A 17165-nucleotide genomic window follows, 5' to 3' on the forward strand; every position below is an offset into this window, starting at 1 on the left:
GCCCTCAGTCCTCACTCTGCTCCCTAACGAGTCTTGTCATAATTCTTGTCTCAGTGGCTGTCTTTCTTGGGCTTCATGACCACCTTCGCCTTCTCAACCACCTGACATTTGTCGAAGTTCTGGCCGCTGCTGTTCCCATACTTCAGAAGCATCGGAGCTACCACAAGATCAACCTTCTTGGTCGCCTCTTCATCGTCCCACAATTCCATGTCCTCCATGCGGCTCGTCTTGATTTGGAATCCGTGCAGCTTGGCGACGTCGGGATCCTTCATTGTGCAAACCCAGTAGGCCCCGCTGCGAGCCATAGCTGTGGCAAGGTCATAGGCCTTTTGCGCAATGTCTTCAAGTCTTTCTCTCAATGCTTCCTGGTTGTTGACGACAGAAAGGTTGGAAAGCAGGTCGGTAGTCTCATCGACGAAATCCTTGCGTCGGGGGCCATCCTTGCCCCACGAGAGAGGTCCCTTGTAGCTCTTCTGCATGAGTTGGGCTGTCATGGTGCGCCACATGTAGAATCCGGGGGCATCTGAGGGCAAGTTGGTCAGCCGATTTGATCAAAACAAACAAGGGGTTAATTACTCGGTCGTACCAGTTATGAACATCTTCATTGTTGCCTCTGGGAATTGGATGAATGCCTTCAGAGGCACACTGAGCAGCGACTCGACCAGCTTGTTCCAGATCATGGCCTGTACGATCTTCTCCTTCGCTCCTGTGTGTCTGCTTGCCAGGTACAGCTTGGCGTCGCTGCCGGCCAAGGTCTGCACGAACTCCTTCTGCTCATTCTTGCGAGGAAGAACATAGGGGGCACCCTGAAAGAAGTTGATGGAGAAACTTAGGATGTCGTAGAAGAGCGGGCTAAACAGGCCTACAATGAAGGTATCGTCGGGGCCCTCCATCTTGCCCGGCATGGACTGGAGTGTTGGTGGGCTCGGGTCCTCATCTTCCATCTTGAGCTTCTTTCCCTCTTCGCTGGAGGGTGGGCTGCCTCCCTCGTCACGGTCTTTTCTCTTTGCGGCTGCCATTCTTGCCATGTTGAGATGTTGTAGGGTATTGAAGGATCTCTTCAGATCTTTGGGGACATTAGCAGCGATGCCCGGCTGCTCTGCTGACAGATAATCAGCTAGAGGCAGGCCTGGTTGTGCTGCTGCTGAGGTAATTGAATCAGCACAGATTGTCCAAGATCAGGGGTTCCTTGCGGGAAGTCTGGGCGAGTGACCGGGGAGAGGATTTACGAAGAGGGATCGCGTGTGTGGCGGTATAAAAAGCGAAGAGAACACGTACCTGGTGGTGAGTCGAGGTGGTTCAGGTTTTGTGGCGTCACGAGACACGAGAGTGCTTGGAGTGAGGTATTTCAGGTGTGCGTACTTCGTCCTTAGATTTCCAGCCTGTGGTCTTGAGTGGACGTCGTCCGTACAGAGCTTTGCAAACGGCCAGAATTCCCAAAGGAAAAGAAAGCAGTACAGGAGCTGCTCTGCTGGTAAGACTTTCAACAAGTTTCCACCAAATCCTTACCGCACTTTCTTTTTCTAGCAGCTCGTTTCGTTCAGTTCGGCCTTTCATCCCACGTCTTCCCTACTTTGCTCATGTGCCACCTGCCCTCCATTCTTACGACTTCCCATCTTCCACTTTTAGAATCTCCCCCACAAACTTCCGCTCGTCAAATCAGCTCACTAAGGCTCATACACCTCACTGTTCTCATGAGCTTCTCTGAACCCAGCTTCATTTCTCACATTAAGACTTCATTCTCACATCAAGACATCATTGAGACGCGAGGATTTCGAAGTCAGCCATGTCGAAGCCGTCGCAGGACTCCCACGGCGAGATGAGGCGTGCAATCCAACAGAGACCCAACGCCAAGTGTATTGTCGTGGGTTTTGATTTTGGAACAACGTACGTGAGGCCCTCATGAACTCAAGACAGCCTTGCTTATTTAGGACGCAGTTTCTCAGGGATTGCTTGGACCGTATTCAACTCCAACGTCGAGCGCTTGAGCGACGCCGAGATCCGCACGGTTCGTGCCTGGCCGAGCTCCTACGGACCCGATCGGGACGAGAGCAAGGTGCGCTCAGTGCTCATCTACAATTCCAAGCAAGAGCTCATCAAATGGGGCTACGAGGAGGCCGAGGGCGATGAGATCGTCTTGGAGTGGTTCAAGCTCGCCATCGTGCGCGAGAAGGATCTCCCCGAACACCTACGCAACTCCACCAAGCTCAAGGAGACCAGAGACAAGATCAAGGAGCTAGGACTCACGCCGAAGGAGGTCATAAGCCAGTACATCCTCAAGATCTGGGACCATGCCAAGGGAGAGATCAAGAAGACCCTCGGAGAGCGAGACTTCAACGCCATGCCCATCAGGGTCGTCTTCACAGTCCCCGCTATCTGGGGAAACCGCCAAATCAAGGACATGGAGGATGCTGCCTCGATCAGCATAATTTCCGAGCGGGACGCGGGCATGACGACCGTCCAGCACATCTCTGAGCCCGAGGCAGCCGTGCAGGCCTACGCGCGCCAGCTGCAGGACAAGCTGCGCAAGGACGAGGCCGTGGTGGTACCGGACCTGGGCGGAGGGACAAACGATGTCATCTCCTACTTGAGGGTAGGCGACGGAGATCAGTTCAAGGAAGCTACCCATGGAGCTGGTAAGGACTGGACTGGGGACTACTGCTCAGGTCGTCGCGCACAGCTAACCACGTATAGGCGACATTTACGGAGCGATCCAAGCCGACGAGGCATTCGAGAAGCTACTGATCAGCAGGCTGCCGGCAAAACACCAAGACCTCAATACCAAGAACCCGACCGCCTGGGCGAGGATCATGAAGGAGCAGTGGCAGCACATCATCAAGCGTAGCTTCGAGTACAAGGGCACCGGCCGCATCTGGCCCGTCATCCTCTCCAACGCCACCTCCGACGTGGACGTAGTCCACCTGCATGAGAACGAGATCCGCAAGGTCTTCGAGGACTCCGTCATGCCGCACATCATCGGCCTCGTCAAGCAGCAGGTCAAGCAGGTGAAGAAGGCCAACAGCGGCAAGGCCCCCGTCGTCATCCTGCCCGTCGGCGGCTTTGGACGGTGCCCGTACGTCCTCCAGCGGCTGCGTGAGGAGTTCGAGGGCGTCAGCATCCCCGGGACGCGGGCCAAGAAGAGCGGCGACGGCGCGCGCAAGAAGCAGAAGCTGGACGACGACTCCCCCGCTAAGAAGATCGAGGTGCACAGCGAGACGGGTGAGATGCCGTGGACTTCTGTCTGCCGCGGCGCCTGCCTGTATGGCCTGGGCGGGCAGATGAACATGTGCCTTGTGAAGAGCCGGTTGTCGAGGACTCATGTGTGCTTCGTCAAGAATGCAGTTGGTTCGGTGAAGGAGGGTGGCGTCTGGAACCCCAACTTTGGCCAGTACATGATCCCGGACAAGCTGCAGTATCTGGTGAAGAAGGTAAGTAACATGCATCTGCCCCCTTGCCTCCACCTCACTTCTCTTGTCCTTTATGCTGAGCAGGCTCCCGTGAACAGGGCGATCCGATCGACACCACCGAGAAGGCACAGACGGGCATGTTCTTCGCCTTTGACCTCGCGGAAAAGGGCATGCATTGTAAGGAATCGGTCTTTTACGCATACGATGGCGACTCGGCCCCTGCGCGATACAACCCTACCGATGCCGCCTTTCGGGAGTACGGTGTGATGAACATCAAGGTCCCGAAGCCGATCGAGAAGCTCCCAATCGAGCGGCAGGACGACGGTATGGAAAGACGGGTCTTCGATTACATGCTCCAAAAGGAGATCGTCGGTGGCTCGGTCAAAGTCACCACCATTGACCCTGCAACTGGGAAGGTGGTGGGAGAACTGGTCATGGCTGACCTCGACAATTTCTAGATGACTGCCTAGGTGGATCATCGACTGCGCCCTTGGGGCAGCAGATTGCTACAGAGGCCATGCTGAATTGGCACAACAAAACGGTGGAATGGTGGATAATCGACAATTGAATCTGCAAAGGAGACCGGTCAGCGGTTCTCGAATTGCAACTTCAGTCAGTGGGGATTTCGATATGTGGTTCTGCAGCGGAAAACAAATGACTTCTACTGCAGGGAAGATCAGTCATTCGTTGGCCGCCGCCTAGCAATGGCTCAGATGAAAGTTTCGGACAGGAGAAAGTTTAACAGCATTGGGTTACTTTTTTTTTTCTTCAGAAATTCCAATCATTGATTTCACGACGTGGCTTGCGCCCACATCTAGACGTGACGGCTGGCTTGGTGTGGACTGACGAATCTGGCCAAGATTCTGCAGCGCCAATGTATGCACTCACCGTGGGCAAAGACTGGGAACTATTTGGTCAGAACGCATTTTGGCCGGGGAAATGAAAGATCAAAAAAGCTAGCACACCACTGGCAGCAACGGCGGCCATGTCGCACATGCAACACATGACAGACTGACTTCGACGCTTGAATCTCATCCCGTTTAGACGGTGCTGTCTGAGACCCACAGACACAAGACATAACCAGGCCCCCTCCATGCTTGAACTGCTCCAAGTCTCGACTGATCGATGCATGTCGATCCTCGTTTAAACGTGGAAAACGAGAAGTTTGGGCGATAACAGAATACATAAGACAACGAGTGATGAGTTACTGGTATGTCAAGGGGATGATATACCTTGATCACTAATTCCCAAATGACCCTTATGGGGCTGAAGATTATTCAATCCCCGTGGTACTAGAAGTTTCAAAAACTGGCAGCCACGAATATTTGAAAAAAGTGGTGTTCAGTGGGACGGCCTAGGTACTAGTTGACAGATAAGCGAGCACTAGGTGCCGGAGTACTTTGTTAGGCCTTGGACTATACCGAGGTATTAGTCTACTATTCATCCACACCAAGCATCACGAGGCCATTAAGAGGAGCCAGCGTCTGTCTACCTGCACCATTCAATAAATCAACACCCATTAGCACAACGTGCCTCAGATCCAGACACACGCTTCAAATAAATTTCCAAGCTCTTGCGAACTTCACTTGGCCGAACAGTATATCAGCCCTCAGACGCTACATTCAACTCGCTCATCAGTAGGTCCAACCTACTCTGATACACCATCACAAGGGAGAGGAAACGAAGGGGAGGAGCATCAAGAAATCCAGATCAACACGATACACACCCATCGTATCCTTAACATTATTGTCAACATTATTGTCAACATAGTATGGTTTCAGAGTGCTGTAAACCCTGGCTCTTGAGTGTTTACAACCGTATGCGGGCGCCAAGGATGTCTTCGGACGTACGCGAAAAGGAAGCGGAGCCAGCAAAACGTCACACCAGCAAGGTCACCACCGGGAACTGGCTAGACACGGACAGGATCCCGAACGAGATCAAGCTTATCATCCTCGAGCACGTCCTCGAGCCCAAGACCTTGGGATGCCTTGCGAAAGCCTACGAATGGGTGGAGCCGCTATGGAACCGATACCCAACATTGCTGTTCCCACCTGCCCTGGAACATCTGATGTCCCTCATTCACCCAGAGGCACCGGTCAGGGGCCGGATAATCATGGTTTACCTCATCCGGACAACCAGAAACAGGCACAGGGCTGCCGTGGGCGACCGCCCGGAGACGCAGGCGGAGACGGACAGGCTCCAGGCCAAGCTGCTCCGCATCCTGGAGATAGGGAGAGAGGGCCTACAAGAACATTATATCAGGCCCGCGCTCCAGGCGATCCTGGACATCGCGGCGGTGGCCGGGGACCTCGCGAGGGTGACGGACCGGTACTCGAACGACGCCTGGAAGAGGGTGCACCAGATCGCCGCCGCCGTCGACCGGCGGCACAACAAGTACGAGGACCTGAGCACCCCGCCGCCGGTCGAGCTCGACCCGGCCGAGACGCGCCGGTTCTTCCGCTCGTTCCTCGCGGCCGAGATCTACCTCCTCACCAAGTTCTGGACCACGAAGCGGGGACAGCGCCACGTGTTCGACATGGGCGGGAACGTCGACCACTTCCTCCCCAGACCATATGATACCAACCGGGCGGGCCAGTTCGAGTCGTGCCTGCGATTCATGTTCGACGCCCACCGCGGCTACCTCAAGGAGGCCGCGAGGGGGCTGGGCGCGCCGGAGCTCCCGCCCAGGGACGACCTCCAGTGGGTCCCGAGCAAGCGCGAGGTGCGAGACTACGCGTACGAGGACTATGACACGACCGTCAAAGACGACGCAGGCCGCCCAGGAGCAGACTTCGCCCACAGGTCAGTGTCGGAGGAGCAACGCTTCCTCCTCTGGCAGTGCGAGGGCGGCATGGAGGCCATCTCGCAGTCGGAGCAGCGCCCCAGCGCGCAGCGCAGGGCCGAGCTCCTCGGCGCCTTCAGCACCCTCCGCCCCGCCTGGGACACGGTGGAGCTGCGGCACCGGGCGTGCCGGTACGACACGGTCCAGGACGTGCCGCGGGCCCTCGTCCAGTACTACGGCGCGCGCATGGTCTACAGCCCGGAGCGCAACCGGCACCCCGTCGGGAGCCTGTACCCGGCCGGCACGCAGCTGCGGTACCCCGAGGCGACGGCGCCGTGGGCGTGCGCGGCGCTCATGCTGGCGTGGGAGGTGTCGCACGGCGGGCCCGGGGCCGTCACGATGGGCCTCGTGCGGAGGCAGGGGCTGACTATCGGGTGGCATACCCGCTGGCTCATGCACTGCGACACGGACAGGAACAGGGGCGACCGGGTCCCGCATATCCGTGAGGGCCCGGACGGTGTGTACTATGTCCCCTTTGGCCATCTTTACCTGCTGGACCCGGTGCAGTATGAGTTGCGCCTGTGGTCCGGGCTGGATATGGCCACCCGGCGGTCCTGAATGCAAGGATGGGAGATGGTCAAGACAAGTTTTGAACAGCAGGGCGCGTGGAATCACCAGGAGGGTGATGGAAAGAGTTAGGGTGATGACTTGGGCCGTCATAAGGGATCATGGGTAGGAATAGACCAGCTCCTCACATTGGCTCACATGAGAATAGCTACATGCAGACTTTGTGATTCGAAATTTTCATGCTCACCTTCTACACAAAGAAGGAATAGATCATTGCGCCCGACTTTAATGTTTCACGATAAAATATATTGTATTCCAGGTTGCAACTACATCTATTAACTCCACCACACCACCTGAAAAAGAGCTCTCCAGTTAAGAATTATTAGACTAAATTTAAAGTATAAAAATATATAGCTAGTTAACACTATTATTAAGATAGTACCCCTTAGCCTTATCTATATATTATAAGGCTAAAGTTATAAATACTTATTATATTATAACTATTATTATTAATATCTATCCTTTTTAAGTACTAGGTTTTAAATAAGTACTATTATATAAAGTGAAAGCGCTATATATATTCTTAAATATATATGAAATAAAAGTAAAACTATTTATATATAAATATATAGTTTTACTTCTATTTTATATATATTTAAAGATATATATAATACTTTTATATAATAATAAGTATTTAAAACTTAATATTTAAAAAGAATATAATATTAATAATAATAATTATAATATAATAAGTATTTATAACTTTAACTTTATAATATATAAATAAAGTTAAGGAGTATTATCTTAATAATAATATTAATTAAAACGTTATAAAAGAGTTATATAATAAGATTAAATTTAAAAATAATTACTATATAAATAAATTATATTAAAAAAGCTTAGTTAAAAATTATCCTTTAAATATATATATATATATATATATATATATATATTAATAAAACCCTTATTAAATAAGTTAATATTATAACTTTTATTTAAATATATAATTAACTTTAAAAGAATTTAAAATAAAAAATAATTTATAATATATTATTTTAAAACTTTTATAATAAAATATTAAAACTCTTAGAGAGTTTTAAAAATAATTATAAAAAATAAAAGAAGTATAATAAGTTTATTCTCTTTTAAATTTATACTTTTATTATTAGTAATTATTAATTTTTTAATAATATAGAAAAGTATAATAAAAATAAAGGAAAGAGTAGATTTAAAGTTCCTCTTTAAAAGAACTATAAGGATATATATAAAGCTATTAAAAACTTTATATATAAACTTTAAACTATTAAAGAAAAAATAAATAATTATATAATATAAAGGAAAAATATAATATAGTTAAAGCTATATATAAATATATATAGGTAATACTTATAGTTAGTATCTAAATTATTAGTATTCTAAGGTGTATATAATTAAAGAGACCGCGATGGCCGGCAGCGGAAAAACGAAATATTTCTTAAGTTCCATGTTCCCAACCCGCGATCTTTAAGTCTCATACCCCAGATTGAACACATAAAACAGGGGCTTGTAAATACTGTCGCAATGATCGTGAGAGTCGCTCGTCATCCCCCGGGGACAAGGGTTAGGAGCGCGGCAATCGCCAGGGTTAGGGCAGGGTTAGCCGACGTCTGCGGCGGCGCCTGGCCCGGCTAACACGACAAGTTAACCGCCGACAGCCGATCACGCCATTGCCCCTGCTGCGAAGGAAGCAAAGAATAATAGAGCCAAGCCTTTGACAGACACACTCACAAATACTTGCGACTCACCTCGACGACATTCTTTGAGGCAACAGGGTCCAGTGGCAACATCCAAACCGGCCAATTAATAATCTCGTGGTGTTGGGAAGAAAAGAGTCATGGCTGGAGCACTCGGGGCCAGGGCTGCTCGCGCCTCGGCGATGAGCCTGAGGGCGTCGTCTTCACTCAGAACATACGCAACCGTCACATCGATGCCCCCCAAGCCCCACCACCGGGTCGTCGTGGTCGGCGGCGGCACGGCGGGCGTGACCGTGGCGGCGCAGCTGATGCGGTCGAAACAGTTCCAGAAGGACGACATCGCCATCCTCGACCCGGCCAAGGACCACCACTACCAGCCCGGCTGGACCCTCGTCGGCGCCGGCCTCAAGCCCCTGGCCGGCATGAGCCGCCCGCTGCCCAGCCTGATCCCCTCGGGCGTCACCCACTACCCGCTCTCCGTGGCCACCTTCGACCCGGCCAACAACGCCCTCACGACCACCGACGGCAACGAGCTGTCCTACGACTACCTGGTCGTGGCGCCGGGGCTCGAGAGCAACTTCGCGGGCGTCAGGGGGCTCCCCGAGGCCCTGCAGGACCAGGCCAGCATGGTCAGCTCCATCTACTCGGACAGGACGGTCGAGCAGGTGTGGCGCAACATCCAGGCCTTCAGGAGCGGCACCGCCATCTTCACCCAGCCCGCGGGCATCATCAAGTGCGCCGGCGCGCCGCAGAAGATCCTGTGGATGGCCCTGTCGCAGTGGGAGCGCGACGGCGTGCGCAAGGACATCCTGCCCTACTTTGCCACCGGCACCCCGACCATGTTCGGCGTGCCCAAGTACTCAAAGGCCCTCGAGGAGCTGCGCGTCAAGCGCCGCGTCGAGGGCCTGTTCCAGCACAGCCTGGTCGCCGTGGACGCGTCCAGGAGGGTGGCCACCTTCAAGGACCTCGCGGCGGACGGCAAGGAGGTCGAGAAGGAGTTTGGGTTCCTGCACGTGACTCCCCCCCAGAAGCCCTGGGACTGGGTGGCCAAGTCGCCCCTGGGTAAGTTGTTGCTTTTCATTCAGCCTTCCCCAACATCGCCCTGCATCATCTACATACACTAACACCACACTCACCCCCACAGCCGACGCAGCCGGCTGGGTCGACGTCGACAAGACCACGACCAAGCACAACAAGTACGCCAACGTCTTCTCCATCGGCGACGCCTCGTCGCTGCCCAACTCCAAGACGGCCGCCGCCATCAGCTCGCAGGCCCCCGTGCTGGTCGACAACCTGCTGTCCACCATCCGCGGCCAGGAGCTGCGCGCCGGCTACACGGGCTACGCCTCGTGCCCGCTGCTGACGGGCCACAACGAGCTGATGCTGTGCGAGTTCAAGTACGGCGGCGTGCCCGACGAGACCTTCGCCAAGGTCCCCGGCATCGGCAGCCAGGACGTGCCCCGCCGCGTCTTCTACCACCTCAAGAAGGACTTCTTCCCCTCGGTGTACTGGGGCAGCTTCGTCAAGGGGACGTGGTTCGGGCCCAGGGGCTGGTCCAGGCCTAACACTGACAAGACTGCTTGATTCAGGGGCTGGCTTGGCGGTGGATGGGGTTTCTCGGGGTTATGAAAATTAGAAAGGTTATGTATGAAAAGGTGTTTCGATACAGGCATGGCAGCACTTCCCAGTTCGCCCTCGCACGCTCGTGCGAGAACATGTGTGACTGACTGGCCAAGAATGAAGGCATAATACCGGGCTGATCACGTCGAGGCCTCAGCAGAAGAACATGTTCTAAGCGTTATCTACCGGCAAATACGACCTCACACGGGCTCCCACCCAACCCCAGAAGTCAAACAGTAGCCATAAACACCTGCATGCCACTGTCTGTCTCCCACTTAACTGCCACCCCCGGCGCCACGAAATAAATAAACCCCTCCCTCAGCTCAAACCCCGTCCCATCCGCGGTCATCCTCCCGCTCCCCTGCGTAACAAACAAAACAGAAGGGCCCTCCCCAGCACAAATCTCATCGCCCTCGCCCGCCCCCAGCCCACAAACAAGCATGTCGAACTCGCTCATGGGCGGGCTATACACCCCCGTCCGCCCGGTGCTGCTCCGCCCGCTCCTCCGCCTCGGGAGGATCACGTCCCCGGCGCTGTGCGGCCGGAACGTCAGCGTCTCCGCGAACAGGTCCGCACTATCCCGGTCCGCGCGCGGGCAGAACCCGACGTTGAGGACGTTGTCCGACCGCGCCATGCACTCGACGATGTTGCCCGACAGGTACGCGTGGACCCCGTCGGCGGGGATGTACACCGCGTCCAGGGGCCTTAGCGTCAAAAAGTTCATGCACACCACCGCGACGAGCGCCCCGCCGTCCCCGGGGCCGTGCTGCGCCCGCAGCCGCGGGAGCAGGTCCGCGATGTGCCCGCCGCCCGCGGCCCGCAGGGCCTCGCGGGGCGTGTGCTGGAGGAGGGCGTCCGAGGTCGCCCTGACCGTGGCGTCGTCGGCTTTTAGCAGGGCGCGCGCCACGGCGCGGAGGGTCTCGTTGTCCCACTGGCTGTCCGTCTGTCGTGCTGCTTGCGGGACGTAGGGCCTCAGCGCGGGGAGGGAAAAGAGCGCCTGGATCTCCTGGAGGGGCTTGAAGCCCGCGAAGAGCTCGAACTCCGAGAGGGCCACTGCGATCTCGGGCTTGTGGTTGGGGTCTGTGAACTGCGACGGGTCTTGACTGTGCAGCCTTGTGGCTAGGTCCTTGTTGGGGTGCAGCTGGAGCGGGAGGGCTTTTGCTATCGAGAGGATCTGGACGTGGGAGGTCAGTCAGTCGTTGCTGCTTGCTTCACTTTCATATCACGGGTCTAAGCACACCCACCTTTGGGAGGAACGGCAGCTGGGCGTCCATCGTGTCCACGACCTTCTTGCCCAGCAGCGTCTGCTGGTCCCTCTCCAGGACGTCCGCGAGCGGCTCGCCCGTCTGGAGCACCCGCGCCGGGAAGTCGGGGTAGTCGCCGAACCACATCTCCGAGTAGTACTGCTCGTCGTCTATCGTAAAGTCGGTGCCGGGCGTCCTTGCGCACAATTGGGCAGCCAGCGACTTCCTTCCTTGTTTGCCCCAGGGGTAGTTGTTGCATGTGCCGCTGAGCTGGAAGACGCGTTGTGTCGTCATCGTGGTGGAGGTGATGTCGCCGAGGTGGTGTGGAACAGAGTGTGAGGAAATAGCAAAGGTGAAAATGTTTGGAACAAGGCGGTATGGGGAACACGGGTGCAGGATACTGGAGTCGTACGTTGGGTGAAAAGCACTTTATATTCTCAAATCAAAAAGAATGTCCACAGATTAAATTACACCAAGCCAAGATATTGTCTCACCAAGGATGGCATTTTATCATTTCTTGTTGGTGGTCGACCGCCGTCATGTCATGTCACGGTGTCGTCACGATCATCAACAAGTAGACGCAAACTGATGACTTCATATAGTGCGCATCATAGTGGCCGACATAGAGTCCGGATATGTGGGCCCCGGAGCGACGGTAGTCGGCCTCGGGTCCGAGAAAATCATAGACCAGTGACTCATTGTTATCTGGCTGGCAGTGATGTATCTACATACAATTAGAGAAGGTTTGTAAATCATTTAAGATAAACTAATAATTCTTATAGCTAGAGATTGAATATTTTAACATATCATTTTTTAAACTTATATAGCATCTACATAACATTTTACTCACCTCATATAAAAAATTGAAAGCTTACTTCTTCGTCTTATTATTCGTAAAAATCAAAGTCTGTAGCAGTGTTACTCGAAATCTCGTTCTCAAGATTCTGTTTTAAGAAAATGTGAGCAGGGATAGGGGCTTGAAAGATTGGACCCTAGAGCTAAGGGGTAAAGAAACAATTCTTTGTTGTTCTAGAGTCGATACTAGCGTTTGCGTATCCGCGCAACCGCTGTCAAATTCAGTGGCATGCACAAGGAGTTCTGAAGGACAAAGACTGGACCCCGTTTCGTTCTTATGAGACAGCCGCTCCATGAGCGTGGAAAGCCTCCACTTGTCATTCGTTGTATCAGGACAAGGCCAGTCAGAGATCGGTTCCACCGCCTGCAGGCTGATTTGTCAACCTTGCGAGTACCTGTTTTTACTCCAAATCCAAAGAGCATGTCCAACCTCATGCCCGATTGGGCTGGAGGAAATAGGAGATCTCAGGCCCGTCGTCGACGAACCAGCCTCCCGCCTCCGGAGTTTTGGGATACTCTATCCCGGGTTCCCCTTTCAAGGAATGCGCTCCGAGAACTAGATCGACGCAACGCAATTAAGCCCCTTCTTCCCAACCGGGATTTTGAAACCCGGTTGCCTCACACCGCTGACATAAAACGCTTCTCTCATCTCGGTGGTCCCGACTTACAAAAGCTCCGAGGGGTGCGCCTTGTCTAATTTCTACATCAGAGCAATATTCCCATGCCTTTAACTAAGATGCCCAGTTTTCTCATCGAATCGCCCCAAGTCCTCTGCCCACAGGATTGCGAAGACGAGATCGTGTCCGTCAAAGCAAGCCAAGGATTAGACAATTCAATACGCCAGGCGGCATTCTAGCCTCCATGGAGATGGACCCGACCGTGGGCCAGGACGAGCAAGGACAACCTCGGACAAGGGGAAGCGGTCGCGGACGTGCCGGCGGGCCAGGCTCAAGACAGATACCTAGTGCCAATGGACGTGAACGAAGACGTAGAGGAGGGCTCCGGACAAAAGAGGTTCCCCCCCAACAGAATGTGTGGGCAGTGACGAACTCAGCAGCCTCCGGGGAGATGTCAACATCGACAACATCGTCGGGAAGGACTGGGCCATACACGCCAGAATTCAGACAGCGTCTGATCGACCACAACGTGCTGCCATTGGACCTCGGAAGACCATCAGCCCGGATACCCCCAGATAACATGAAAGAGATCAAAGATGCGGTCGGGCGCGAGAGGGGCTCGGACCCCAAGATTGATTTTGACACGTTCGGGGACCTGGCACGTAGTTCAATATCTGAGGCGGACGCGATGGTGCTGCTGGAACGGTATCTGCAGCCAGACCTGCAGGCTCTCCAGCATGACCATGTCGTTCTGCGGAACCAGTTATTCAACAGGCTCGACGCATTGCCAGATGCCCTCTCCAAGAGCAACAAACCAGACCTGGCCTATGGAGCGGAAGCTACCAATCTCGACCCCGCCGTCCGCGACCGGCTGGGCGGGTCTATTCTGCCCACGGGTCTCGAGAATACCGTGTGCCCAAACTTCACGGTCGCTGCCAGGGGCTCGAGAGGGGACGACTTTGTGATGAATATGCAGGCGGTCCACGACGGCGCCGTCGCAGCAAGAGGGATGCAAGCGCTGTGGTGCTTTGGCGAGGACGCCAAGCCCGTTGAAGCTGACTCGAGTAGTGTTGCTCGGATGGGTGTTGGCCGCAGTCTTACATGCACCTGGAAGATGGGCACCTTGAAAATGTACGTCACCTACCGCCGGGACTATGCCTGTGACGAGTCCCAGGACAGACCACCCAAAGCATCGAACTCGCCTCCGAATTTCCCTACATACATTACGTGTTTGGTCGGAATTTGGAACATGATGGAGAGAGAGGAAGACCTAGAATCGGGAGTCGCGGCGTACCGCAATGCAATGGAATGGGCAAAAGGTCAACGGGACGAGGCTATCGCTCGCGCCAACAGAAGGGTGAGACGCAAACAAGGAAGTATGTGGCCTGAATAAGTGGCAAGAAGACACTTAGGGTTATTTATAGAGAGAGTTATTTAACAGTAAGCCAGTATCCACCTACCTAGCTCTAATATCCACCTACCTAATGATTTCTATAAACCTACCTAATACTAACTTTTTATATATAGGGCCTATATAAAACTATATATCTAATTAAAATTCTTTAAATTTTTAATATTTTAAGTATAAACTTCTTTTAAATTTTTTTTAATACTTTTTTTAAAACTCTTTATTTTTACCTTTTAATACTCTTTTTAAAACTCTTTACTTTTATTTTTTAATATTTTTTTAAAACCTTTTATTTTTACTTTTTAATATTTCTTTTAATATACTTTTTAACTTATATACTTTTAAATATTAACTTTTTATTTAAATATTAATTAAATATTTAAATATTAATTAAATATTAAAAATTAAGAAGATTATTAAAAAGTTAGAAAGAATATAATTTTTATTTTTACTTTTTAATTTTTTACTTTTTAATTTTTAATATTTCATTAATATTTAAATAATATTTAAATAAGAAGTTAATATTTAAGAGTAAAAGGTATTAAAAGTATATTAAAAGAGTGTTAAAAGTATTAAAAAAGTTTATACTTAAAATATTAAAAATTAAAAGAAATTATATTATTAAATTTTTAATATTAATTGCAAAAGTATTAATAAATATAAAAGAGTTATTAAAAAACTAAGTATTATATAAATTAATAAGAATTATTAAATAAGTAAATATTAAAGTTTAATAGGTAAATATTAACTTTTTTATAATATTATAAATTTAAATTTATAGTTTGATTAATATTTAAGTTTAATTCTTTTAAATAACCTCTTTTTTATTAACTTTAATAAATAATTTTATAATTATAAAAAAGAATAATTAAATAAATATTAATATAAAGTAAAATTTAAAAATATTATAATTATTAATTATTTATACTTTTAATAACATTTTATTTTAAATAATAAAGTTTATTTAAATAAATATTATTATATAATAAATAATAATAATATAAAGAGCTAGCGTTTATATATTTAATAAGTTAGTTTACGCATCTAGTAATTTATTTTTATATACCTAATACCTACTTTTCTTAATAACTCCCTTATATTTATAAGTATTTTCTAAGTTAGTATTCAGCGACCTTATAATATAAGCTTTTTCTTTAACTTTTAATACTTAAGGTATAAGCCCCTTTTAGCGCCCCTTTACCTTTACCTTTTAATACCCCTTTTAACACCCCTTTTAATACTCCTTTTAATACTCCTTTTAAACCTTCTAATCTATATACCTTTAAATATATTTAGGTACTAACTAAGTATTTAGATAGTAACTAAACACTAAAAGGTTAGAAGTTTAAAGGGTTAAAAGGTTAGAAAGAGTATTAGAAAGTTAGAAAGAGTATAGTTTTTATTTTTACCTTTTTACTTTTTAACCTTCTAGTATTTAGTTAGTATTTAAATATTTAGTTAATATCTAAATATACCTAAAGGTATATAGATTAAAAGGGGTATTAAAAAGTAAAAGTAAAGAGTCTTAAAAGGTAAAGGTAAAGGGTTTTATAAGGGGTATTAAAAGGAGCTTATACTTAAAGTATTAAAATTTTAAAGAATTCTAATTAGGTATATAGTTTTATATAGGCCCTATACTTAAAACTAGGTATTAAATACGTTAATATAAAATGTTAGGTATATAAATTAACTTATTAAGTATATAAATATTAGCTTTAATATAAATTATTAATAAATTTTAAAAAATAACTTTAATTATATTAATTTAAATTAAATTATTAATATTTTTATTTATTTTATTAAAATAATATTTAATTTATAATTTTATTTTAAATTATTATAAAATATTATTATTATTACTTTATATATTTATTTAAAACGAATTTTTAAATATTATTTATTTATTAAAAAGCTTAACGTATTAAATAGTATATATATATATATATATATGTGTGTGTGTGTTTAAAGGTTAAAAGTATAATTCTACTAATAACTCTTTATATAAGCTGGGCTATGCGCCGCGGACCACCGCGCCCGTTGTCCTAACCCTTGGTCACTGGATTTAGGTACCCTCCTCCATGCACATCCGCCTTCTTATCTTATCTACTTGAGTAGCAAGCGACCTCTCTACGTGCCGTGCAGCCTGTGCCCAACCGCGACTTGCAAGCTCAATATCAACATCCCGAGATCACGTTGCCCGCACCTCCGCCGACGCTTCGGAGACCATTCGCCATGTTTTCCCCTTCTCGGTATATTTCGCTCGCCTCAAAATCTCGTGTTTCTACCAGTCCAGGCATTTGGACGCCTTCCATCACAGGGTCTTGCTGGAATCAGTTTGATGCCCCTCACACTCGGACTCCCCTCCCGAGGCAAGCCTCTCACGGGAGCGCTCGTGGTTATCCGACACTGAAACCAGGAATTTATACAATGCAAGACCTGATGAAACCGCCATCCCAGCAGCAGTCGGAGATGGCCAGGCTTGAAAGTTACCTTGGGCATACACCGGAAGCCATCCAACACCTATCGAATGAACACGCCGGAAGCAAGGGGCAGCTCAAGCGATTTTACCTGTCCCAAAATCATGAGGGCGGCACGGAGGTCAGTTGCTCCCCCCAGCTCAACGCGTCTCTGTCAGCCAACATTAGGATCTTACGATTAGTTCTAACTCCTGTAAATCCGGCACAACAGCCTCTTTTTAGCACAGTCGAAATAACCCTCACAAAGTGGCTTCCAACTAGCCATCTTGTTTCCTCTGAAACACGGAGATATCGAGCTATACGTAATTTCATGCGAGCCTGTGCGACAAAACGGTTCGGGGATGCGGTTTTATTCCCTGTGGACCAGGCAATGGTCGACTTTGTGAAAAGCTTTCACCCAGATCCTCGGATCTCGCGGCAACTTGTCTCTCATTACAGGAGGCAGCCACTCATCT

The 17165-nt window shown here is 49.1% G+C and overlaps 6 protein-coding genes across 6 annotated transcripts; 4 read left to right on the top strand and 2 right to left on the bottom strand.

Moving 5' to 3' along the window:
• Positions 1 to 50: 50 nt before the first annotated feature.
• Positions 51 to 1019, bottom strand: KVR01_008214 (uncharacterized protein; the record flags this gene model as incomplete). Its single annotated transcript, XM_044794204.1, has 2 exons — positions 51 to 523; positions 587 to 1019. 2 exons carry the CDS (start codon positions 1017 to 1019, stop codon positions 51 to 53), a joined length of 906 nt encoding a protein of 301 aa, XP_044643192.1.
• Positions 1020 to 1786: 767 nt separating this feature from the next.
• KVR01_007741 (uncharacterized protein) lies at positions 1787 to 3865 on the top strand (the record flags this gene model as incomplete). The annotated part of the gene is made up of 4 exons (XM_044788511.1): positions 1787 to 1891; positions 1982 to 2636; positions 2695 to 3428; positions 3506 to 3865. 4 exons carry the CDS (start codon positions 1787 to 1789, stop codon positions 3863 to 3865), a joined length of 1854 nt encoding a protein of 617 aa, XP_044642719.1.
• Positions 3866 to 4606: 741 nt separating this feature from the next.
• On the top strand, positions 4607 to 6807 carry KVR01_008084 (uncharacterized protein; the record flags this gene model as incomplete). The annotated part of the gene is made up of 2 exons (XM_044784660.1): positions 4607 to 4617; positions 5295 to 6807. The coding sequence occupies 2 exons, from the start codon at positions 4607 to 4609 to the stop codon at positions 6805 to 6807; spliced, it is 1524 nt and encodes a 507-aa protein (XP_044643062.1).
• A 1634-nt stretch (positions 6808 to 8441) lies between these two features.
• KVR01_008059 (uncharacterized protein) lies at positions 8442 to 10844 on the top strand. Its single transcript, XM_044791312.1, has 2 exons — positions 8442 to 9551; positions 9634 to 10844. The coding sequence occupies exons 1-2, from the start codon at positions 8630 to 8632 to the stop codon at positions 10071 to 10073; spliced, it is 1362 nt and encodes a 453-aa protein (XP_044643037.1). The 5' UTR covers positions 8442 to 8629; the 3' UTR covers positions 10074 to 10844.
• On the bottom strand, positions 10339 to 11647 carry KVR01_007821 (uncharacterized protein; the record flags this gene model as incomplete). The annotated part of the gene is made up of 2 exons (XM_044783920.1): positions 10339 to 11283; positions 11354 to 11647. The coding sequence occupies 2 exons, from the start codon at positions 11645 to 11647 to the stop codon at positions 10339 to 10341; spliced, it is 1239 nt and encodes a 412-aa protein (XP_044642799.1).
• Positions 11648 to 13405: 1758 nt separating this feature from the next.
• Positions 13406 to 14237, top strand: KVR01_007852 (uncharacterized protein; the record flags this gene model as incomplete). The annotated part of the gene is given in 2 exon segments (XM_044785351.1): positions 13406 to 14182; positions 14199 to 14237. The coding sequence occupies 2 exon segments, from the start codon at positions 13406 to 13408 to the stop codon at positions 14235 to 14237; spliced, it is 816 nt and encodes a 271-aa protein (XP_044642830.1).
• Positions 14238 to 17165: the final 2928 nt, after the last annotated feature.

Source organism: Diaporthe batatas (genome assembly GCF_019321695.1).
Source record: "Diaporthe batatas strain CRI 302-4 chromosome Unknown Contig00009, whole genome shotgun sequence".
NCBI classification, from domain to species: domain Eukaryota; kingdom Fungi; phylum Ascomycota; class Sordariomycetes; order Diaporthales; family Diaporthaceae; genus Diaporthe; species Diaporthe batatas.

What these genes read in the sequence shown, in the direction of transcription:
- KVR01_008059 (XM_044791312.1), top strand. Translation starts at nt 8,630, where the DNA reads ATGGCTGGAGCACTCGGGGCCAGGGCTGCTCGCGCCTCGGCGATGAGC. An exon ending in GGTGGCCAAGTCGCCCCTGG is followed by an intron (nt 9,552 to 9,633) that starts GTAAGTTGTTGC and finishes TCACCCCCACAG; the next exon opens with CCGACGCAGCCGGCTGGGTC.